This window comes from Clupea harengus, chromosome 20 (assembly GCF_900700415.2).
Source record: "Clupea harengus chromosome 20, Ch_v2.0.2, whole genome shotgun sequence".
Classification (NCBI taxonomy): Eukaryota; Metazoa; Chordata; class Actinopteri; order Clupeiformes; family Clupeidae; genus Clupea; species Clupea harengus.
The window spans coordinates 1,217,907-1,243,605 of NC_045171.1; the positions used below are offsets into that span (position 1 = coordinate 1,217,907).

General features: G+C 47.1%; 1 protein-coding gene across 3 annotated transcripts; it reads left to right on the forward strand.

Annotated features, from left to right (window-relative positions):
- On the forward strand, window positions 1-25,699 carry fbxo38 (F-box protein 38). 3 transcript variants are annotated; one of them, XM_031587160.2, is made up of 21 exons: window positions 1-102; window positions 987-1,221; window positions 1,467-1,600; window positions 1,837-2,000; window positions 2,499-2,664; window positions 3,036-3,311; window positions 3,865-3,958; window positions 4,218-4,348; window positions 6,866-7,036; window positions 7,954-8,096; window positions 8,920-9,136; window positions 9,598-9,741; window positions 10,120-10,311; window positions 10,639-11,082; window positions 11,493-11,593; window positions 11,689-11,791; window positions 18,947-19,113; window positions 21,621-21,766; window positions 22,391-22,494; window positions 22,892-23,005; window positions 24,876-25,699. In XM_031587160.2, exons 2-21 carry the CDS (start codon window positions 1,091-1,093, stop codon window positions 25,052-25,054), a joined length of 3,321 nt encoding a protein of 1,106 aa, XP_031443020.1. In that variant the 5' UTR covers window positions 1-102; window positions 987-1,090; the 3' UTR covers window positions 25,055-25,699. The 3 variants fall into 3 exon arrangements, with proteins under 3 accessions (XP_031443020.1, XP_031443018.1, XP_031443019.1); XM_031587158.2 differs by having other exon boundaries at window positions 33-428; XM_031587159.2 differs by having other exon boundaries at window positions 33-228.

Consider the following 25,699-nt stretch of genomic DNA (forward strand, 5'->3'; position numbering starts at 1 on the left):
ATGCCTAGCCCCTCCCACCATAGGCACAACGTAACGTAAGGGGTGGGGAAACCCAGCTAATGGAGGAAGTGCGTCTGCGAGCTGCAGCTGGGACACACAGAGGTAGATTTCAGGGTGTTATTTACAGTGAACACACTCTGTGCATACGTATTAGACTCATCACAAACGCTGAGATAAGGTAGTGCTGACAGTCCCAAGATCAAAAAGGTTGATATTATCTCATTGGAGGTAAAGGACTTTGTTTAATACTTGCCTCAGAAAGGCCTGTGCTGGGGATGTAACTGGCTAGCTCGCTGGCTAGTTATAAAGCTAGCTGGCTAGCTAACAACTCAGAAGTGTCAAGTAGCTGACCACGGAGATTATTGTGAATTGGTGAAGAAACTAATGCATCTCCACATCATCCTCATGCACTGCCAGTAGACAAAGAGGTGAATCCTGACTTACTTTGTCATAATGACTACGTGTATGTGACTTACATCTGTGTACTGTGTAATGCTATGTCACGAAGAAACGTTTAACGTTACGTTTGTAAAAGAGGTGGTCAAAGCGTTGTTGCTTCAGTTTTGCTAACTTACCACCAGCTAGGTTCAGACTTATTTCTCTGTTTGGATCATTTTCTCCCCAATAGAATATTGTTTCTCATCGACTATTCATGTTATTTAATTGGGCAAAGGTGAAGCCTCTTATTTAGCTTGTTACATCGTTAGGTCGGTGTCTGCATCACTTCTTGAACATCCAGTAGTTGTTAGCATCCTAGCCCTTTTGCTAGCTCGTTGTCAGCATTGTTGTGGCTAGCTAAGTTAGTAAGTGAGCGACCGAGCAAGCTTAGCCAGTATCTGTTAGTAGTACCTCAATATCATTGCTGAGTGTCTTCAACTAGTCCTGATTTTGAATGCAATTTCCAGTGGAACCCTATAGAATTATCATGGAATTTGACATGTGTGTAAATTATGTTCTTGCACTAAACCACTCTTGTTTTCTTACAGAGACTTGGAGCCCAGAGTGTGTGTTGCATGCCTGAAAAGTAGAGTTTAGTTGCTGGGGAGGGAGTTGGTTGTCTCCCCCAAGTGAAGATATCTCCACCCTGGTCATGATGGGCCCGCGGCGGAAGGCCACCAAGACTCAGAACTTGGATGAGGGTCTGCATGACCCTCTGATTCAGGCCGAGCCCAAGGACTACATGAATGAGCTCTCGCATGAAGTACTCTGCCACATATTCAGGTCAGGCACTAAGCCTCTAACATCATCCTTACTCTTTCAGACATTTCAATACTCTTCCACATATTCAGGTCAGGCGCTAAGCCTCTAACATCATCCTTACTCTTTCAGACATTTCAATGGCTTGCACTGAAGAAACATGTTAGTGCTTGAGATGTACTGTTGTTGTTGTTTTCCCAGACAGCCCTGGCTTTGTTGTGCTATCTGTTGTTCTAGAGACGTGTCTCTAAATATGACTCCCTGTGCAGGTATTTGCCCATGCAAGATATCATGTGCATGGAGTGTTTGTCCCGAAAGCTTCGGGAAGCGGTGACCCTGTACTTGCGTGTGGTGAAGGTGGTAGACCTGTGTGCAAGTCGCTGGTGGGAGTACATGCCCTCAGGTAGGGAGCGTGTCGGCTCTTCCTTGTGCTCCGCAAACGTTACACATGATAACAAGAGAAAAGTGTAAAGTTGGCCAGGTCATTTTAATGGATAGATTTAAACGGTATTTGAGTTATATAAGTAAACATTTATATCGCGGCAAATCTGCATTCATGTCCATCATTTACGATTTTGTTCAACCATTCTCCATTTGACCATAACACTGTTGTGTTGCGTGGCCTTGTGCACATCGCAGGATTTACAGACTCCAGTTTCCTCATGTTGCTGAAGAAGATGCCGGACTTAGAGCAGCTGTATGGGCTGCACCCACGCTACCTGGAGCGGCGGAGAGTCCGGGGCTACGAGGCCTTCAGCATCCCGGGGGTTCTAGAAGCCCTGCAGGCCTGCCCCAATCTGATAGTAAGTCAGCCAGTGGGGGGGGCGCATAGTGGTACAGGAGGTAGGGGAGTCATTTAGTAATCGTGAAGGTTGGAAGGTTGCTAGTTCGATTCCCCTCTCCTCCTTACCAAATGTGTAAGTGTCCTTGAGCAAGACACTGAACCCCTAACTGCTCCTGATGTATACATTTAAATTCCTTGTAAGTCGCTTTGGATAAAAGCGTCTGCTAAATGACTAAATGTAAATGGTCCGCTTAGACCAGCTGAAGGAGGAGGCTAAAGTCAGATATTGAGTCTCAGTAGCTCACATGGTCCTGTAGTCTAACATGATGTTTCTCTCAGTAGCTCACACGGTCCTGTAGTCTAACATGATGTTTCTCTCAGTAGCTCACACGGTCCTGTAGTGTAATATGATATTGAGTCTCAGTAGCTCACATGGTCCTGTAGTGTAACATGATGTTTGTCTCAGTAGCTCACATGGCCCTGTAGTGTAACATGATGTTTGTCTCCTGCTGCCCAGGGAGTTGAAACGTCTCACTTGGAGCTCGTGGAGGCCATCTGGAACTACATGCCTCAGGTCCACATCCTGGGAAAGTTTCGCAACCGCAACGGAGCCTTCCCCATCCCCCCCGAGAACAAGCTCACCATTCCAGCCGCCGCCAAAATCCAAACCCTGCACCTTGTCGGTAGGTGCTGCTTTATCGTTTTTTGTGTGAGTCTCTGCAATTCCAAGCATCAGCGCAGAGGTAGCTAGCCATTAGCTAATGGCTGTTTGCTACCATGATGGTCAAGTCGTAATCGTCCGTCCTAACTGGCACTTCGACTAGTGCGTAACTTTAAATTACAGCAGTTACATTTCTGCACTTTTTTTCTCTTTTTATTTCATTTTGTTATATTTCTTATGTAAAGTAGTATTTATTGTTACACCAGGTTCTATTGCTCGTAGCTTGACTATTCTCTCCCTTGTACGTCGTTTTGGACAAAAGCGTCTGCTAAATGACTAAATGTAAATGTAAAAGTCGTAATCCAAAGACGTGTTTTGTGTTTGGCCTCGTAGGGGTGAACGTGCCAGAGATCCCCTGTGTGTCCATGTTGAGACACCTCTACCTGAAGTGGGTGCGCCTCACCAAGCCTCAGCCTTTCAAAGACTTCCTGTGTGTGAGCCTGCGCACGTTCGTCATGAGGAACTGCGCCGGCCCCACCAACTCCCTGAAGTACGTTCCCTTGGTGACGGGCCTGGCGTCGGCCCGCAACCTGGAGCACCTGGAGCTGGTGAGGGTGCCCTTCCTCGGGGGACTCATCCAGCACGTGGTGGAGGACAGCTGGAGGTCAGGTGAGAGGGGTTCTGATGAGACCCAAAGAGAGGGGTTCTGATGAGACCCAAAGAGAGAGTGATTCTGATGAAACCCAAAGAGAGGGGTGCTGATGAAACCCAAAGAGAGAGGTTCTGATGAGACCCAAAGAGAGAGGTTCTGATGAGACCCAAAGAGAGGGGTTCTGATGAGACCCAAAGAGAGGGGTGCTGATGAAACCCAAAGAGAGGGGTTCTCATGAAACTCAGAGCTCAAGAGATTCAAAGAGAGACGAAGAAAGTCTTCTTCAGTGCAGACACAATAACTTGTTGTTCGTATGTGTATTTTCTTCCTGCGACGGGCTCTGTTGAAGGTTGACATGTTGACTGTATCGCTGACGTCCAGCTCTCTGTTTCAGGAGGGTTGACATGTTGACTGTATCGCTGACGTCCAGCTCTCTGTTTCAGGAGGGTTGACATGTTGACTGTATCGCTGACGTCCAGCTCTCTGTTTCAGGAGGGTTGACATGTTGACTTGTTGACATGTTGACATGTTGTTTCAGGAGGGTTTCTGACTTCCAGCTCTCTGTTTCAGGAGGGTTTCGTAATTTGCACACCATAGTATTTGGAGCCTGTAAGAATGCACTTGAAGTCGACCTGGGCTACCTCATCATCACCGCTGCACGCCGGTAAGAGTGGGGCATTACATTACATTACATTTACATTTAGTCATTTAGCAGACGCTTTTATCCATATGTGCGACTTACAATGTATACACATTTTTTACATGTTTTTTACATGTTTTTACATGTTTTTTTTACATTGGGCTCATGGGGTTTGATTTACTCCGTGACTGAACTGTGCTCTGTGACATAGTCTACAGTCCACGGCGGCACCGGACACAGGAAACCATGTTGAGTAATGTGGACGTTCTGTGTCCCTCTGCAGGCTGCATGAAGTTCGAATCCAACCCTCCCTAACCAAAGATGGAGTGTTCTCCGCACTGAAGATGGCCGAACTGGAGTTCCCCCAGTTTGAGACTTTGCACCTTGGATATGTGGACGAGTTCCTGTTGCAATGTAAGTCATTATTACCCCAAAATACTTTCCCAAATGACCTTGACATTTTTGTTTGACAGGACCTCCCTTACAGCTGCCATATTTTTCCAACAAAACTGAAGAGGTAGCCATTTTATCCTCCAGTTACCAGTTATGATGATAGACTCTCCCTCAGGACTGGAAGAAAGAAGCATGTTAGCCGTATGCTAGCCATTAGCCATTCTTCTTTTCGTTTCACTGAAGCGTGCTAGTTATATGGCAGTTTCCCATTTCTTTACACAGTCCTTTGCATTTTTGTTGAATACTGCAAGGTCTTTTGGGCTGCAAGGGTTACCTCTCCCAAACAGGGCATGCATATTCTGCAGAGGAATAGCACAGGGCCAGAGCAGTACCGGTAGATGCCATTAGCCAGATGCTAGCCATTAGCCATATGCTAGCCATATGTCCATCTGTGGAAAGCTTGCTTGGCTATGGAGTGTTCCTGTTGACTTGACTTGAATCCCTCTCAGGATGGATGGATTTTGTCTTCATGACAGTTGGAAGGACCTTAACAGAGCCTACATTTGTGGGTGCACACAGTTATTCTACTAAGAGCCTCTGTCAGTTCTGTAAGTAGGCCATCAGTCAGTCCTCTGTAAGTATGCCAGGGCAGAGCACTTCAAATTAAAACCAACTATAAGAAACTCAAACGGCCTAATTTTGCCCCCAAGTCTGCTTGTTAAAGTTCTGCCTGCTGTGTGCGGTTGTGTGTGTGGTTGTGTACTGTGTAGTGTGCTGTGTGTGGTTGTGTAGTGTGGTTGTGTAGTGTGTGGTTGTGTAGTGTGCTGTGTGTGTGGTTGTGTAGTGTGTGGTTGTGTAGTGTGCTGTGTGTGTGTGTGTGTGTGTGTGTGTGTGTGTGTGTGTGTGTGTGTGTGTGTGTGTGTGTGTGTGTAGTGTGTCTAAAAACACTGCACCATGCATTCATCAAGTGGAGTCTCTCATTCCACCCTCATTCTGCTTTCAAAACACAAGAGCATGGCAGGTGTGAGCTCACCTGAGGGCGTAGGCTGTCCCAGTCAGTGAAAGAGGGATAACTCAAGTAGGAAAGAACAGGAACTGGTCTCTTAAAAAAAGAGTCGGTGTTGTCTGCCCGTATGTTGTCTTTAGCAGAGGACACACTGACAAGAGACAGACTGACAAGGCTATGCTGCATCTGGAGGCATTCAGTCTTTCAGTTGTTGGCTGAAAGAAAAAGAAAAGAAAAGAAGAGCCAAAACTGTTCTCATTTGAGCAGTGTGTTGTTCTTCAGTGCTTGGTTTAGTAGTGGGACACACACATGGAGGAACTGTCCGTGGGCCTCCTCCACAGGGTAGAACTCAAACATCTCACAGAGCATACGTCTCAAATACCACTTAGATTGCAACATGATATAGGCCAGCAGTTGGACTGTTCTTTTTTTTTCTTCTTCTATTGGACCAGAGGAACAGATTGGGTGAACTCTTATCATTTAAATGGGATTATTCTTCTGCTTTGTTCTGGCCTGAATGTGGTGGGCCGTGATGTGTTTCTGCTAGTGCTGTCGAACGGTTAAAATATTTAATCGCGATTAATCACATTTATGTCATAGTTAACTCAAAATGAATCGCGATTAATTGCAAATTTTTATCTATTCTAAATGTCCCTTAATTTATTTATTTTTCCTTCATTTTATTTTTATTTTAATGCCCTTATCAACATGGAAAAGTGGATTGGCTTGCTTTATGCAAATTTTTTATTTGATTGAAAACCAACATTGCCAAACAGGGCGGTACAAAATAAAATTATAAAGTGCACATTTTCAGGTAAACAAGGACTTTCTTTTTTTCAAGTTTGCTGGGAACATAGCAGTCAGGCCTCTTATTTCAGAAACAATGAACCGTAACAGTTAGGTTACCAATAAAAGGTAAGCCTACTACTTCTTTGCTTTCAGCCAGCTGCCTGGCTTCTTTTGCACAACACAACTTTTAAAAGTAAACTTTCCATTCAGAAGCTCTTTATCATCCATTTCGCCGTATCGCGCTCACCATTCATTCAAACCGTAACGTTAGCCTACTACACAGTTTCCGAGGCCAAAAAGAACGTTAATCTAAAAAAATAAATAAATAAACGAAACTCTCGCGATAAAAAAATTTACGGCGTTAAAATGGTTTTGCGTTAACGCCGTTAATAACGCGTTTAACTGACAGCACTAGTTTCTGCACATCCATTCCCCTAGTAAGAATGATAGGGTTGAGCGTGTTGCTTGGTCAACACACACTTTCCTAACATAAGAGAAAATTAGAGCTTTTTGGCTGCTACTTGAGAACTTGAGCCACTAAAGGACAATTTAAGGTGAAGAATTGTTTTAAATAAAATTTTGCATTAACCATAGTGATTTTTTTTTTTTTAGATTATGTTAAATGACATTGAAAGCAGACTGAGGTTGACTGTTTTTAAGGTGTGTTTTTGAAGTTTGCTAGTTTTTATGACTGAACGCAATGATTTCCACTATGCAGTCTTAAACTCTGCTCTCACCCTCAGGTAAAATGAGCCACAGTGAGTTGGTGAAGTACGGCCTGGCTGATGTGATCGAGAACCCAGGCATAATCACAGACATCGGAATGAAAGCCGTCAATGAGGTGTTTACCTCCATAAAGTACCTGGTCATCTACAACTGCCCCCATCTACATAACCCTCACAACTGGATCACAGGTACAGACTGAAGCCGTATTGTATCCTCTTTCAGCAGTTATTGCTTTAATGTTGTATCCGCCGTTCGAAGTTATTGTGTAGTGTTAGCGTCCAGTGCTAAGTATGCTAGGTCTCTCTCTGCTCTACCCCAGTGGTCCTCTCTAGCCATGTTCAAAGGATACACTTTTATTAGTCCTGTTAGGGAAATTCAGGTGGAATAGCAGCAAGGGAATAGGAATAGGAATTTGATATATGCATACAAATAAAAATAGTCCAGCTTCCTCCTCGTTCTCTCCCCCGCAACCACCTCCAGATTATCCATTTAGGAGGCGGGGGCCTCCTCTTCTTGCTCGGCCGGTAGAGTCGGGGGGCCTCCTCTTCTTGCTCGGCCGGTAGAGGCGGGGGCCTCCTCTTCTTGCTCGGCCGGTAGAGGCGGGGGCCTCCTCTTCTCGCTCCGCCGGTAGTCCACCGCCAGCTCCTTGGTCTGTCCGATGTTGAGCTGAGATGAAAGGGACAGGCAGTTAGGCTTTTGACTCTTCCACACCATGCTCAGTTAGTTCTAATGCCCTTTGTCATCTGAGTCCGATGTCAGGTAGCAAAAGAGCGTGTGACCTTTAGCTGAGGTAGCCAGCAGGAGGACTGAGTGAAGGTTATAGTCTAGCTGGAATTCTATTGTTTGCCAATGTCTTCCTCCGGATACTTGTTTTCATACTATTTGTTATGTGAAGTCGTCGTCTTAAAGGATCTTTAAGGCCTTCTTGCCATGTGCAGCTTGTGCCTGTGTATATCTACTGTTATGTGCTTGTTGGGGTGACCTGCTGTGTGTGTGTGTGTGTGTGTGTGTGTGTGTGTGTGTGTGTGTGTGTGTGTGTGTGTGTGTGTGTGTGTGTGTGTGTGTGTGTGTGTGTGTGTGTGTGTGTGTGTGTGTGTGTGTGCAGACCACTCCCGCTGGAGTCGACTAGTGGACCTGACGCTGGTGCGGTGTCACGCGGTCAAGCTGGACTCGTTCTGTCAGTTCATCGAGATGTTGCCCAGCCTGGAGTTCATCTCCCTGGACCAGATGTTCCGTGAGCCGCCCAAGGTGAGTCCAGCCGCCATGTCACCTGTTAACAGGGCATTTTGTGTGTGTGTGGACCAGATGTTCCGTGAGCCGCCCAAGGTTAGTCGTCCAGCCGCCATCTTACCTGCTTTTAGTTTGCACTTCTTCAATCCACGACTACAAGAGGGCATCTTGTTGACTGTGCTCCACCCACAGATGGATATCAATCACTATAGAGAGACTTTAATGCCAGTTACGCACTACATTGGTGCATGTCCACACGCTTGCTCTTCCTGAGCTAGAAGTGTGCCGTCGCTTCCTTCTTGCCGTTCAGCTTCTCTTGGGCTTTTTCATTGATCCATGTGGCCCAACATTCTCAGAACACGTCACTTCAAAGCAGTACTGAAACTGACACAACAGGACTGTTCTGGTTTTTAATATGATATAGAGCTCACTGATATTACTGAGCAGTAACTGAAGCAGACTTCATAGGTGCCGTCCAATTCAAAACCTCCCCGGTGACAGAGTGTAGTGCGAGCCATGTTAGCTGTGTTAGCTGTGTTAGCTGTTTTAGCTGTTTTAGCCATGTTAGCTGTTTTAGCCATGTTAGCTGTTTTAGCCATGTTAGCTGTGTTAGCTGTTTTAGCCATGTTAGCTGTGTTAGCTGTTTTAGCTGTTTTAGCCATGTTAGCTGTTTTAGCCATGTTAGCTGTTTTAGCCATATTAGCTGTTTTAGCCATGTTAGCTGTTTTAGCCATGTTAGCTGAGTTAGCTGTTTTAGCTGTTTTAGCCATGTTAGCTGTGTTGCTACAGGGCTGTTTACTGACATGTCTGATTCAGCGAGGCGTCTCTCCTCTCCTCACAGGGCTGTGCGCGTGTGGGTCTGAGTGCGGGCACTGGCATCGGTGTCTCGTCGGCACTTGTGAGCAACCAGAACTCCAACAATGACAACGACAACAACAACAATAACAACAATCACCAAAACAACAACAACAACAACAACGATGCCAACATTCCACCGCACAACGGCGAGGAAGCGGCGCCCCTTCCTCAGCAGCAGCCGCCGCCGCGTCGACCTGAGGGTAGGCGCCCGTGTCCCTCCTCCCCGTTAGAGGATGGGTGTTAGGACTAGCTGGAACTCTTTGGTTTCTATTCTACCATGATGGCAGCCGTGAAGAGACATGGCCCTGGTGTGGACCACAGGCAGGATGTCAGTTTGACTGTGTGTTGGGATTCGAGTCATTGTTTATTTTCTAAACCACAGGAGCTTTACCCCAAACTTGGAGTTGGCCCCTGTTGTAGCCTAGCCCCTGGTCATCTTCAGAATGATGACCGTATTCCCTTGTAACATACATTGTTCACCACCCAAATAGTGTAGCACTTAGGATAGATCATATCGATGTGTTGGCTACTGTACTTGCGCGTCACATTTCTTTGTGGCACTCTGAGATTCTTCTGAATGAAGAGTGCATTACAAATTAAATTAATTATTATTATTATTATTATTATTATTGTGTAAATCCGTGTGCCTGTTCCTGTGCAGACCTCCGTGGCATGGACGGGGTGGTGGTGCAGGAGAACGCTGCACCCGACCCAGTGGTGATGGAGGTCGCTGATGCAGCGGAGCAGAGCTCTTCCGGGCGCAGCCAGGCCGCTCGCCCTGCAGGGGGCGACGAGGAGCAAGCAGGTCAGAGGGACACGCACACACGCCACACACACACACACGCACACACGCCACACACACGCCACACGCCCACACACACGCCCACACGCCACACACACGCCCGCGCACACGCGCGCACACACGCCACACGCGCGCGCACACGCGCGCGCACACGCGCGCACACACGCCCGCACACACGCCCGCACACACGCCCACACACACGCCCACACACACGCCCACACACACACACACACACACACACGCCCACACACACACGCCCACACACACACGCCCACACACACACACACACACACACACACACACACACACACACACACACACACACACACACACACACACACACACACACCTCTGTCTCTTCTCACCCTCTCTGTCCTGCAGGTCCCAGTGGGATGGCGTCTTCAGTGAAGAAGCAGCCCGTGGAGGTGCTGGACTCGGACAGCGAGGATGAGGAGGAGCAGGAGAAGGCTCGGGTGCAGGCTCCGCCTCCTGGCCCGTCGAGACCCTCCTACGCCGAGCCGGACAGCAGCAGGCCAAAGAGCTCCACCCCAGACGCCCCAGCCCCCCTCAGCAGTGAGTACATCCCGTCCCGTCCCATCCCATCCCGTCCCGTCCTGTCCCATCCCATCCCATCCCCCTAGAGTTCAGGATTACGCAACTCTGCGGTGGTGTTAAGGCTGTGATTGGTCTCTTTTGGGGTTTGCTCTAATTTGATTGGCCGCTGTAGCACTGGGTGTCGCGCCACTGGGTTGTGAAGTGAAACGTGATGTAATAGGCTTGCTCTGGTGTAGTTGTTTCCTGTGTGTGATTGGCTGTCTGTGATTGGCTGTCTGTGATTGGCTGTCTGTGATTGGCTGTCTGTGATTGGCTGTCTGTGATTGGCTGTCTGTGCCCGTCCAGGTAAAGGAAAGACGCCTCTGCGCCGGCGAGGCCCGCCTCCTCAGGAGCCCAGCTGTGAGAAGGGTTGCCAGGTGACCAGCGAGCAGATCAAAGCGGACATGAAGGCCGCCACGGAGGCCCCGGAGCGGAACACGGGGGGCGCCGGCCAGGTGCCGGGTGCAGGGGCCTACGTGGGTTCCATCCGCTGGAGGGAAGACGCCGACAGTCAGGACGAGGCGCGGCAGGGCGGGAGCCCGGAGGAGGGCGGCCAGGCGAGGGCGGACGGGCCAGCGGATCAGGGCGCTGGCAGGACGGGCGGCAGGCACACGGGAGGAGGCGTGTCCCTAGCGTCAGACGACCTGGACGAGGAGGAGCGGCTGCACAGGTTCCTGGGCGGGGGGCCCCGGCGACCAATCACGCGCTCCCGCAGCCGGCTCTCCGCAGTACCCCTGGTGTCAGAGTCAGGTGAGCTCTCAGAGGTCCTCCTTACTGCCCAGACAGAGCAGAACTGAAGCAAAGACAAACGGGTTCACAATACAGACCAAACAACTGTGTGTGTCTACTGTGTTTGACTTTCTGTTCAATTAGTTACAACTCTATGTATGTTTAACTTGTGCTGCTGTTGATGTTTGTAAAGCAAATCTGTTGGTTCTAGTTATCTTGCTAGTTTCTGATATAAAAACTGTGTAATGCCTCTTTAAATTGGATACTCCAATAATGTTTGTGGGCCAAAATAGCATCTGCTTAATTTGCCGAACTAGATCGTGTGACAAGGCACTAGAACAGGCCTTATAATGTTCAACTTGGAGGATCATCTTGCTAAACGTCGGTTGAAGGTTGATTGTTGTACCGTATTGTACATTTGTCATGCGTAGAGCTATCGAAACCAAAGGCTCGGGTCACCGTCAAGAGGAAACGCACAGCAGACAAGTCCACCAGCACCAGCGACCCGGTGACCGAAGACGACCACGTGCAGGTGAGTGCCCTCTTCATCCTCAGCCTCCTTTTCCTCACTGCCCTGTCTGCTGAACGAGGGATTCACATGTGCCCGCGCTCTCTTCTGCCCTGAAGGTGCTCACACTAAAGTCCAAAAACCTGGTTGGAATAACCCTCACTAACTGTGGGATCACGGACCTGGTGCTCCGAGACTGCCCCAAGATGATGTTTGTGCACGGTGAGTACCATCCTGGATCACATAGTCAATCAACAATGAACCTTAAGAAGGACGAGAACAGTCCACACGTTGGATGTATAATATTTGACACAAAGTGCAGGGCCATTATCTCCCCAGGAGTGGATTCATACAGATGAATTGTATAGTGTTTGATTCTTCCACTCCTGTTGGCTCCAATATAGAGTTATGTTCAGAACAGAACAGGCCCTTTCTAATGCCAATTTCAGTCATCACAGTCAACTGGTTCCACGATTAGCCTGTGGTCCATTACTGTCGCGAGTGTTGCCATGGTAACAAGTATGATTATGCTGGGCAAACAGCCTGCTTCAGTCAAGACATTTATGTTTATTTAGCCAATAGTGGATATTATTTAGAAACATTTTATCCATTCACTGTGCTAAATACCTTAACTAAATACCAAAACACTTTAACTAAATACCAAAATACCTTAACAAAATAACAAAACACTTTAACAAAATACCAAAACACTTTAACTAAATACCAAAACACTTTAGCTAAATACCAAAATTCTTTAACTAAATACCAAAACACTTTAGCTAAATAAATACCAAAACACTTTAACTAAATACCAAAACACTTTAACTTAATACCAAAATACTTTAACAAAATACTTTAGCCAAATACCAAAACACTTTAACAAAATACTGACGGGGTTACTTAGGCCGACACTCTTCTAGACAAAGGACCACGAGGCGAATCAAAGGTTTCTGGAGGTGTATTTCAAGGTGCTCCTGCAGGGAGTCAAAACCAACATCAAGTAGAGGCAGGCAAAGACTAAAGAGCCTCACAGTGTTACAGGTTAAATACCAGTCAATCATGGGAGGATACCTTGGGGGTGATAGGTCAACATTGGGGAAGGTTCTACAGGTCAAGGTTGGGAAGGGGAGGTGAGTGGGAGGGGATTTTCTTATGGAGGAACACACACAGGCCCAAAATGGTGGACAATGTGTATTCCTCCACCTGGGGCAGGGGGATGTCTGCTGGGGCCTTTAAACAAAGGTGTACTAAGACTATCAATAGACATGGCACACACACACACACAAACACAGGAGAACATGCCTGCAATGCAATGTAAGTCTATAAATTAATGGTAATATCAATTTCCATCAGTCCCCTATTTGAATATGTAAATATTCACATCTTAAGACTATAACATACAGCTACCACAGGTGCATGAGACTCCCCTCTGCCATGTCCACACCTATGCAATGTTTCTACGCTGGGGATTTGACCCAGAGGCAATGGCCTGAGCAGTAACTGGCTTGGAGGGGATGGCGGTGACTTTAATACAGAGACATTCCATTGTCTTGTAGAACGCTAAGATAACTGTGATAGCCAGGAAGACACTTACCAGGCCTGATACCGGTGCCCACACTCCCTTGGACGTCTCCAAGGTTATATGGGACGGGCATCAGTGTAACCTGAGGGCATATTCCGGCAGATCCAACAGTTAGTATAATCTAAAGGGTCTGCGCAGTCACCCACCATCCCAACAGCCAAGTTTTCATGGTAGCTATGAGCATGGGCAGGGAGGAGTGCCAAACACAACAGACATAGGGGATAATTACTATGGTATTCCATGGCTGACCAGACGTCAAATAAATTAAATATTTGGAAACAAAGGGAGTGAAATAGATGTGGGGAATGTGTCAGACCCCCTGCATTAAATGGAGGCAAATAATCGCGTCTCTTTTGAGGGTTGGTCACAAAAAGGATGTTAGCCCTTTCTCTCACAGGCAGAAGCGAAACCTCTGTTCTTTTTGAGGGGAAATTCTTCTGCAGCTCTGTGTTGCAGCAGCTCTTATGTTAAGCTGTGAGTGATAGTTGCGCATCCACCAACCCAATTTACCAAAATATACCCTTTCCCTGCACAGACTACTATATTGACATATATGAGCCTAAACATTCAAGGGCAATTCAGTTCATGGAGTGGTAATGCAGGCAATGTCCAGATTGGAGAAGGGGTCGAAGGAAGTCCGTGGTTGATGGTAGGACCTCGTGTAACCGCGCCTTGGGTGCGACTGGGATGGTCAGGGGGTGTTGGTAGAATCCTCCTGGTCTGTGATGTGCTCTCGGGACCCAGATGATGAGGATGGGGTCGTTGCAGCAGCCTGGGTGCGACTGTGGCGGTCAGGAGGTGATGGTAGGATCCTCCTGGTCTGCGATGCGCTCTCGGGACCCAGATGATGGGGATGGGGTCGGTGCAGCAGCCTGGGTGCATCCACGTCCGGACAGTATCTGAGGAGACAGGAAACACGTGACAGTATGCGCAGCAGAGGCGTTTGGCAGAGCAGAGCACTGGTTGACACAGGCAGATTCACAGGGTAATACAGTACATTTCACAATAGACACAGACAACCCATGGGACATGAACATAACGACGAGCATGGCCATACCAGACCTACTTACACATCAGGTATGACCGTCATAAGTAGTAAGTTAGTACAAACATGCAACATTTAACATTTAGCCGGCGGTTAGTCAGGCAATCTCTTGGTCTGGGAAAGATGGTACCATTTAAATGTTGACTTCCCTGTGTCCACTAACACAGATGTGGGAGTGGCCAACATTACTGGGAAAGGTCCCTTAAATTTTGCTTGGAGAGGCTTAAGCACGCCAATGTTCTGGACCATTACTTTATCACCAATGTTAGCTTTGTATTGACATTCCAGATCAAATTGATTTTTATCATCTGTTCTATGCTGGAAGGCAAAAGCTTTGAAGTGGTCATTTTGGAGGGTTACAGAAAATAATTTCAGACACTAAGTCGGTAACTAATGCAGAGACGCCTATATTGACTGCTATGTCTGCTTGATCGTTCCCCTCTTGTTCATTGCTATTATTCACTGTGCGGTGGTTTTACATAGTGCCAGTTTGTGCGGTACTTGTGAAAACAATCGAGTCGTGATTTTGCTGGCGTGACTAATCGGTGTCTGTAGTCGTCAAGTCTGCCAAGTATCCCCTCTTTTTCCAAACAAGGCCATAAGAAAGGACTGTGTGGAAAAACATAATCGCTGTTATTTAAATTTGTGGTCGGCGCCTGTTGATTAACCATTGTCACCTGTAGGATTTAATTCGTTCTAGCAAGGGGGCTCGACCATGGCTACCAATCAGTGACACAGTAATTTCAGATAAACTAACCTGAACTTTGCGGAGATTCAGTTTGACTCCCGCAGTCGTCGATGGCTTTAAAAGTCGAATTAGGAGTTGGCACATCATGCACTTTGTTTGGGGATGCTATCAATAAATCATCACAATATTGCAGAATACAAGAAGGTGCACACGAGTTAACAACACTAACAACTGACTTCAGCGACAATTTGATGAATATGGGGATGGATTCAGCAGTAAACGGCAAAGAATGATAAGACCGTTAGATATATCTAAGGCTGAAAACATAATATGACTGTTAGACTCGTTAAAAGCGCGGAGGGGTCAGGGAAATGTGTGACGATCAACGTGTGGCTGGGGGATGGAGCTGGAGCGCCCACCGATGCCACGTTAGGGTTGCGTTTACCTATATAAAGGGGGAGGTGGGGGGGTCAATTTCAGCGACATCAAGCAAAATCTTAGCTTCACTTTGATGGAGAATATCATTACCTATTATGGACCCCTCTTGGCAGGGTCCGCCCAAAATTGCAGAAACCCGTGGGGAGATGGGACTGAGTTTGCTGTAACCTGGCCATCTAAATTGCGCAAATTGAGTGTTCGTCAATAGTGGGTTTACATGTATCTCTTACCGATGGCTCGGTATGCACGAGAAAGCTGTCTTCCGAGGAGAGCTGGGATATGGGGACTAAAGAGTACTACCTCTGAAGCAGAAGTCACTGATTTTATGCTGGCTGATCTTAACGGTTCATAGCAGCAAAGAATTCCGCGCATTTTGTTCCATAAGCTTAGCATCCCTGTTAAAGGCCTGTCTACGGTTTTGAATTCCGCTTATTACGGTATCCAGGTATCTTTATCAGGACATTTGTTAACCCAGTGCCCCTCCTGTTTTGCACCCATGGCAGTTGTCCTCGCGTAGGGGGGTTGCCATGCGATGTGTTCCCTGCGGGAGTAGACATGGCAGAAGGGGCTGTTAATTGCATGGGGATTGGGGACGTTACCTGATCCACCGCAGCTATGCGTGTGGCCGACACCGTTTGATAGTGCCTTTTCTCAGCTAAGCTGATATCACCTCGCTGGGCCCCACTGTATGAATTCAAGCCATCTGTTGATGGGGGTAGTGTGTTAAAATATGGAGTCTTAAGTTCAGAATTAAGCCCAGAAACTGCAGTATGGAATCACCACATCAGAATCCAGGGTCACAGTCCAATCGCCTTTACCTCACAGTAATGTCTATGGCGATCTTCAGACGCTTAACATAATCAAAGAATGCCAAGCACTTTGAGCTGCATTCTTTTGCATGAAAAGGTGCTATATAAATAAAGTTTTGTTATTATATTATTATTAATGGTTCTTTCTCAGCATGCCTGACTGCATTTAATCAACAAAGCTGGCAAAGCCATTTTCCAGACGATTCTCGTATTATATCTTTGAAATCTTTAAAAACAATGATGATAATTTTGCAATAGACTGTGAGTTTGAATAAGTGTTCACAGTTGGTTTCGTGTCCCTGGAAATATTGAACTGGAGCGTTCAAAATCTGCGGACCAGAAACAATGCGCATGGGAGAGCAGAAACATTACAAAAGTTAGGGGCATAGGCGGGAGGTGGAGTAGCGTCTGATTGAACAGCGGCAATTGAAATACCAGCACCCGCGGCTAGAACAGGGTAGCCTACAGAAGTGGACTGTTTGACTACCCCGTCCAACCAACCGGCCCAGTTCTTTACATCAAGCAACAACGGCGGGCGATCTTGAACCATGTTCAACAATCCCCAATATTTGGTAGTGGACTCCACAACTGCATCCAAATGCTGCTCTGCATATCGGTTTGCCGTTAATTCCCATTAACACACCATTTTGCTGATTAATCAACATAGCACATAAATACATTCCATATTTTGCCTTTTTCTTCTCGCATTTTAAATCAGACCACCACTCCAAACTCCGTCTAACGCCCCAGATGGCCTTCCAGCCATCTTTTATCATCTTATCACATCTTTTCTTTTGGGTCTCCAGAACAAAGCGCGCCAAAGATACAGTAGTAGCAGGGGCAGTTTTTAAAGCAGCCATATTAAATCAGACCAAGATTTTGCTTTGACCAGACAACAAAGTTAAACACAACACAGCACGCTTGAAACAGACCGCCAAAATATTGATTCGCTGTGGTCGTAATAATAACACTATAGGTCAATTTAGCGAACGGGACTTTTTCCTGTGTGCAGAAAATCGCTTGGCAGATGAGAGCTCTCTATCACATTCGTACAGGTCCAACTAGCTACCCCGATTTGAGAGGTTTTTCGATGGGAGACTTATCTCTGTTTTGTATGGCGCGACAACCCGGAGCCCACCGAATCTCTCAGACACAGTGTATAGTCTAGACACTAGCGCCTCCCAATCTAGGACGGCTGCTGCTGTGCTTTGTATAACACGCGCTACCCCGCCTAAGGACAACGTCCGCCGCTGTGCTCGTAAAGCACGCGTCTACAACGCTGAAATAACAATTGTAGCGGGACTACTTGGAATTCGATGCCTTTACGCCGTTCGCCGTAGCGCCGGATGTGTAGAGAGTAAAATGTATCTTTCTCGACTTAATATATATCTATCCTCTCTGTCTCTCACTCTCAAACAGTTTTCCGCACACAGAATTAGCGTAAATCGCTTACCTGTCCCGTTCACAATGCTTTAGCGTCGGCTTGGTTCCCCTTTCTGTATTCGGATAGATTTAATATCTATACCAGCGCGAAGGACCATGTGACGGGGTTACTTAGGCCGACACTCTTCTAGACAAAGGACCACGAGGCGAATCAAAGGTTTCTGGAGGTGTATTTCAAGGTGCTCCTGCAGGGAGTCAAAACCAACATCAAGTAGAGGCAGGCAAAGACTAAAGAGCCTCACAGTGTTACAGGTTAAATACCAGTCAATCATGGGAGGATACCTTGGGGGTGATAGGTCAACATTGGGGAAGGTTCTACAGGTCAAGGTTGGGAAGGGGAGGTGAGTGGGAGGGGATTTTCTTATGGAGGAACACACACAGGCCCAAAATGGTGGACAATGTGTATTCCTCCACCTGGGGCAGGGGGATGTCTGCTGGGGCCTTTAAACAAAGGTGTACTAAGACTATCAATAGACATGGCACACACACACACACAAACACAGGAGAACATGCCTGCAATGCAATGTAAGTCTATAAATTAATGGTAATATCAATTTCCATCAATACCAAAATACTTTATAACCAAATACCAAAATACTTTAGCCAAATACCAAAACACTTTAACTAAATACCAAAACACTTTAACTAAATGCCAAAACACTTAAACCAAATACCAAAATACTTTAGCCAAATACCAAAACACTTTAACTAAATACCAAAACACTTTAACTAAATACCAAAACACTTTAACTAAATGCCAAAACACTTTAGCCAAATACCAAAGCACTTTAACTAAATACCAAAACACTTCAACTAAATACCAAAATACCATAACTTCCTTAAATACCAAAACACAACAAGTTACAAGTTTTTTTTATTGACAGATGCACAGAATGACACAGGGTCAGACTGGGCACTGAAATTCTTAGGACAAGGCACCACAGAACAACCTACCATAGCATAACATAGCAAACATAATATAACATAACATGACACACACTCTGTACAAGTACTCTGAACATAATTTACATGTAATAACATATAATAACCTTACTAAATATACAAGATACATAAACAATACAATATGCTAAACATATAACAACCTATACATATAATACTAACATATATACATATAACATATAATACACATATAGTAACATGTAATAAACTATACTACAGACAACTGGGAGTAGCAGGTAGTGCAATAATTCTGATAAATATGTATTTGTAGTGCAAGAGACAGTATGTAAGTGTAAGTACGAGCAGTAATTTGAAAGTGACAGTGTATGTAAGTGACGAGTGCAAAAGTGTCGATAGTGTGTCAATGACCATTTAGCAGCCTTAACCTACCCATGTGTTCCTGCATCTCCAGCCACCCGCTGCCGAGTGCTGAAGCACCTGAAGGTGGAGAACGCCCCCATCGTGAACCGCTTCGACTACGCTCAGTGCAAGAAGCTGGACATGGAGCAGGTCCTGGATCAGATCCTACGCATGCCTCCGGAACGGAACCGCATCATATACATGAGACCCATGCAGCAGGTCAGACCCCCTCAGGAGCACACACACACACCTGCACACACACACACCTGCTCATGTCACACACACCTGCTCATGCAGCAGGTCAGACCCCCGCAAGAGCACACACACACACCTGCTCATGTCACACACACACCTGCTCATCCTCAAGAGCACACACACACACACACACGCTCATGTCACACACACCTGCTCATGCAGCAGGTCAGACCCCCTCAAGAGCACACACACACCTGCTCATGTCACACACACACCTGCTCATCCTCAAGAGCACACACACACACACACACGCTCATGTCACACACCTGCTCATGCAGCAGGTCAGACCCTCTGAAGAGCACACACACACCTGCTCATGTCACACACACCTGCTCATGTCACACACACCTGCTCATGTCACACACACCTGCTCATGTCACACACACCTGCTCATGTCACACACACCTGCTCATGTCACACACACCTGCTCATGTCACACACACCTGCTCATCCTCAAGAGCACACACACACCTGCTCATCATCAAGAGCACACACACACCTGCTCATCATCAGAGCACACACACCTGCTCATGTCACACACACCTGCTCATGTCACACACACCTGCTCATGTCACACACACACTCATGTCACACACACCTGCTCATGTCACACACACCTGCTCATCCTCAAGAGCACACACACACCTGCTCATCATCAAGAGCACACACACACCTGCTCATGTCACACACACCTGCTCATGTCACACACACCTGCTCATGTCACACACACCTGCTCATGTCACACACACCTGCTCATGTCACACACACCTGCTCATGTCACACACACCTGCTCATCCTCAAGAGCACACACACACCTGCTCATCATCAAGAGCACACACACACCTGCTCATCATCAAGAGCACACACACACCTGCTCATGTCACACACACCTGCTCATGTCACACACACCTGCTCATGTCACACACACACTCATGTCACACACACCTGCTCATGTCACACACACCTGCTCATCCTCAAGAGCACACACACACCTGCTCATCATCAAGAGCACACACACACCTGCTCATGTCACACACACCTGCTCATGTCACACACACCTGCTCATCCTCAAGAGCACACACACACCTGCTCATCCTCAAGAGCACACACACACACACACACACACACACACACACACACACACACGCTCATCCTCAAGAGCACACACACACACACACGCTCATCCTCAAGAGCACACACACACCTGCTCATCCTCAAGAGCACACACACACACACACACGCTCATCCTCAAGAGCACACACACACCTGCTCATCCTCAAGAGCACACACACACACACACACACCTGCTCATCCTCAAGAGCACACACACACACCTGCTCATCCTCAAGAGCACACACACACCTGCTCATCCTCAAGAGCACACACACACACACACGCTCATCCTCAAGAGCACACACACACCTGCTCATCCTCAAGAGCACACACACACACACACACGCTCATCCTCAAGAGCACACACACACACACACGCTCATCCTCAAGAGCACACACACACCTGCTCATCCTCAAGAGCACACACACACACACACACGCTCATCCTCAAGAGCACACACACACCTGCTCATCCTCAAGAGCACACACACACACACACACCTGCTCATCCTCAAGAGCACACACACACACACACACCTGCTCATCCTCAAGAGCACACACACACCTGCTCATCCTCAAGAGCACACACACACACCTGCTCATGTCCCACATGTTTAACAGATGACTAGATATGATAAGGATTGTTTGTTTGTTTGTTTGTTTGTTACTGATTGGTGGCAACATGTGACCAGTCTCCTGGTGAAGATACTTCACATAGTACATTAACATCTTGCAGTACTGCCTCACACCGTCAATGGCTGTACATGTGAAAATGAGGATATGGTAACCATGTAAGGGACTGGGTTGGGGAAGTCCTAAATAGTACAACCTGAAACAGTTACAGTTATTGAGGTAAACAGACACAGGTCTATCTGTGTGGGGACCCTATCCATGTTGAGCAACATTATGAGCCGATCCGTGGCGTAACCAAGTGGTTTATATATATATATGAATATGAATGAATGTTGGTGGTGGTGGTCGGAGGGGCCGTAGGCACTGATTGGCAGCCATGCTTCTGTCAGTCTGCCCCAGGGCAGCTGTGGCTACTGATGTAGCTTACCACCACCGGTATGACTGTGTATGAATGACCACTGGACTCTGTAAAGCGACTTCGGGTATTTAGAGAAGCGCTATATAAGATTGAATGAATATTTACTTTGACGCAGATGCTTACCCCATGACGTTTCACAGTTGCCAATTATAGCGTTCTAATTCAATACTGGACCAATTTCGACTATGAATTGTCTTTAGTAAAAGTTTGGACCCTATATGATTGAAAAATAGGGCCCATGTTGAAAAATCCCCAAAGTTTCCCAGCAGAATCCCAGCCCAACTCTGATGATTCCGTTTCCCTCCAGATCAACTCCCTGGCCCTGGAGAAGATGCTGTTCAGCGGGCCGTACCCCTACCACATCGCCATCATCCACGAGTTCAGCAACCCGCCCAACGTCAGGAACAAGGTGCGCGTGCGGAGCTGGATGGACACCATCGCCAACATCAGCCAGTGAGTGACATCAGCCCCCTGACTCCCCCTGACTCCCCCCGCTCTCAGCAGCTGCACAGGAAACACGCCTTTCATCGAGCACACAGCTCATTCACATAGAGTTCAGCTCATTTACTTAGCGCTCCGCTTATTTAGCATCAGCACATGGCTTCATATCGGCCCTCATGTAGACCATGTGTGTGAATGTGGCCAGTTTGAACTGAAATTCATTGAAAATGATTTTTTTTTGGTTATTTTCTGTCTTGACATGATTTAGTCAGTTGCTTGGGAGGAAATGTAGGTTTGTTAGGGCTTGATGGATCCTGACCAACAGGCTTTGAAAAACTTGAATTGTTCAGTCAAAATAATAATTGGATTGAATAGTAGAGATGGTGACGTCACACAAAGCACCTCAAGGTGGCGCAGTCTGCGAGTGAAAAACAAACGGATTCTTCAGTAATTGTAAGTGGAGTCTGTGTGTAGGTCACAGAGTGACCAGCAGATGGCGCCACTGTCCCCCACTGGGTAGTTTGATGAGCAGTTCAGGATCAGTACAGCAGAGCACAATCCTGGGCCAAAGCCACTTCCACTGTCTTCCATCAAGGCCTCCTCCCCGAATGTGAACTATTTTAATTTCCCCAACAGGGAACTCATCAAGTACGAGTTTTTCCCGGAGGCCACGCGGACGGAAGAGGATGTGAAGAAGTATCCCAACTACCCCTGGGGAAGAGACATCTACACCTTGGAGGGTGAGAGGAAGTGGGGGTCCGAGCCCCTGGGGGCCCCTGGGAGCCAGAGCCTGAGGGTCCCCCCGCGCACCACACATCCTGTAAAATATAAATAGAACCCTACTCACCATTGTGACCTCACAGCCCCCCCCCCCCTCTCCACCTCCCTCAATCTAATGGAACCCTACTCACCATTGTGACCTCAAGGCCCCCCCCCCCTCCACCTCCCTAAATCTAATGTCATAACAGCGAGATGGATTCACTTTAAGCACTGCCCGTATCTCATCCAGAGCTTTCCCATGAGCACTGCTCTCTCTCCAGCCCTTGTTTGGTTCCATTGTAAACATGATCCTTTAAGCTCGGAGCCCTCACCACCTCTCCACCTCTCGTCCTTCCTGTCCTGTTGTCTCTGTCCTAGGTGCAGTGGACGGAGCCCCTTACACCATGATCACTGACTTTCCGTGGCTCAGGACGTTGCGTGCAGCAGAGCCCAACAGCTATGCACGCTATGACTTTGAAGATGATGAAAGCAGTGAGTTGTTGTTGTTGATTATTTAGTTTTGCCGTTTTTTTTTTTTTTATGATTTCTAATCTACTGATGTAAGGAACATTTTAAGTTAATGTAATAGTTTCACTTGTACACCTACTCACTATTCTTGGCACCCTAAGATCCATTTCTCATAACCACTTGAAGTATGCCACCAGAGTGGAGGTATTGACTAATGTTATTAGAGCGTTTAGTCATATATCTAATACCCCTCACTAATGTTATTAGAGCGTTTAGTCATATATCTAATACCCCTCATAGTCTGTTATTAGAGCGTTTAGTCATATATCTAATACCCCTCATAGTCTGTTATTAGAGCGTTTAGTCATATATCTAATACCCCTCACTAATGTTATTAGAGCGTTTAGTCATATATCTAATACCCCTCACTAATGTTATTAGAGCGTTTAGTCATATATCTAATGCCCCTCACTAATGTTATTAGAGCGTTTAGTCATATATCTAATACCCCTCATAGTCTGTTATTAGAGCGTTTAGTCATATATCTAATACCCCTCACTAATGTTATTAGAGTGTTTAGTCATATATCTAATGCCCCCTCATAGGTCTCTAGCAGAACACTGGGGCCCATGCTATGGGAGTACGGGTGCTTCTTCTGGTTTTGGAGGTTTGGTAACGAGTAGTTGCTAAACTTTTCCATCTTAATCACGTGGTATTAGTGAAATGGGATTCTCCCATTATCGTGTGTGTACACTGAGGCACAAATACATAGATAGAATGAAATTTGATACAGAACTACTTTATTTTTTTAGTAACGACACACCAGTCCCAGTAATCTTGGGTACTTCCACTATTGGTACACACACGTGGTTGTCATGGCACTATTGGTACACACACGTGGTTGTCATGGCACTGTTGGTACACACACGTGGTTGTCATGGGCATTTCAGAAAACAAACAAGCAAACAAACTAGTGGAGAAACCATTTTGAAATATCCAAGCTCATTTATTGGCTCAATAATCAACATTACAAATGCTAGCCTAATGGTAAACCAAGGAAATGATACTGGCTAGTTTGGCCTATACGCTAGCTACTTTAAAGTTGCTCTTGCCACCTTTGGACTGGCCATGTTGTTCTTCTGTTGTGCCAATGGGTGAAACATCTTCATCGACAGACAGATAGTTGGCAGGACTGCTGAACTGGCATAATCAGATAGAAACACCACAGTAGAGAAACATTGAATTCAATTCAATTTTATTTATATAGCGCCATAACAATACAATTGTCTCTAGGCGCTTTACAGAGCCCTTAGTGCAAGCACAATGGCAACACGGGCAAGAAAAAACTCCCTGTTAGTCAGGAAGGAACCTTAAGCAGAACCACGGCACATAAGGGGGGACCCATCTGGGGGGACATTGAATTGTTGGAGGTTTTAATTTGGATAGTGCCTCAGTCCCGCCTCCCTGCTGAAGCGTCCTACTAGACACCGCACCCCTCCTGCCAGGGAAGTGAAGCCAGGGGGCTTGATGTTGGTGCCTCGTCATCCTCCGTGTTGTATTTACATTTAGTCATTTAGCAGACGCTTTTGTCCAAAATGACGTACGAGGGAGAGAACAGTCAAGCTAAGAGCAATAAAAAACATGGTGTAACAATAAATACTACTTTACATGAGAATTAGAAAAAAAACGACCTAGAAAGGAAAAAGGCAGGAATGTAACTGCTGAAGTGCAAGTTAGGAAGGGAGGTGCTCTCTGAAGAGTTGGGTCTTCAAAAGCTTCTTGAAGGTAGAGAGGGACGCCCCTGCGTGTGCCTCTTCATCCTCAGTGTTGTATTCAGTGTGTGCACACGCCAGCATCTCACGGCTAACACTCCTCCTCTCTCTGCCCCTCACAGCCACCATCTATGCGCCGCGGCGTAAAGGCCAGCTGTCGGCCGACATCTGCATGGAGACCATCGGCGAGGAGATCTCGGAGCGTCGGCAGGCACGGCGCGGCGTCTTCCAGCGTCTGGTGGTGGTCTTCATCCACTACTGCGACGCCCGCGGCCAGCCCGTCGATGACGACTACATCTAGTGCCTCGTCTCTCCTGCCCTGCCCCGCCCCGCCCCGCCCCGCCCTGCACGGGGGTGAGGTGGGGGTGGGGTGGGGGTGGCGCACAGAGACTCATTTAAAGAGGAAGGTGGTGAAGAGGAGGAGAAAGGGCTTTGAACCCACCTGCTCCACACCAGCCCCCTCCCCGATCACCCCCCACAGGCTGGGCTGGAGGCTGGAGTCTGCAGCCTACGGGGGTGAGGGTGCTGGGGGACCTTTGACCTTTAGTGCAAGAGCATAGAACATGATGCCCTCGTCTCTCCACAAGCACCCTGACTAGATGACTGAAGGGGAGAGAGAATGAGAGAGAGAGAGAATGAAAGAAAAAGGGAGAATGAAAGAAAGAGTGGCTGTCTTTAAAGAAGAAGTATGCTTGTTGTCAAGCTTGAGTTTCAGGCTTTCCCTCAGTTTCTTTTCAGGTGTTGTGTCATGTGTGAGTTCCTCCCCAGGAGTCCTGTACTGCTCTTCTGCAGGAGGAGGAGGAAGAGGAGATGATGATGATGATGTTGTAGTAGAGTCGCCTTACGTTGCTGCTTCCAAGGTGCAGGAGCGCTCCCCAGCGAGCAGAGTGCACACTATGGGTCTCCATTGGTGAGCAGAGCAGAGTGCACACTATGGGTCTCCATT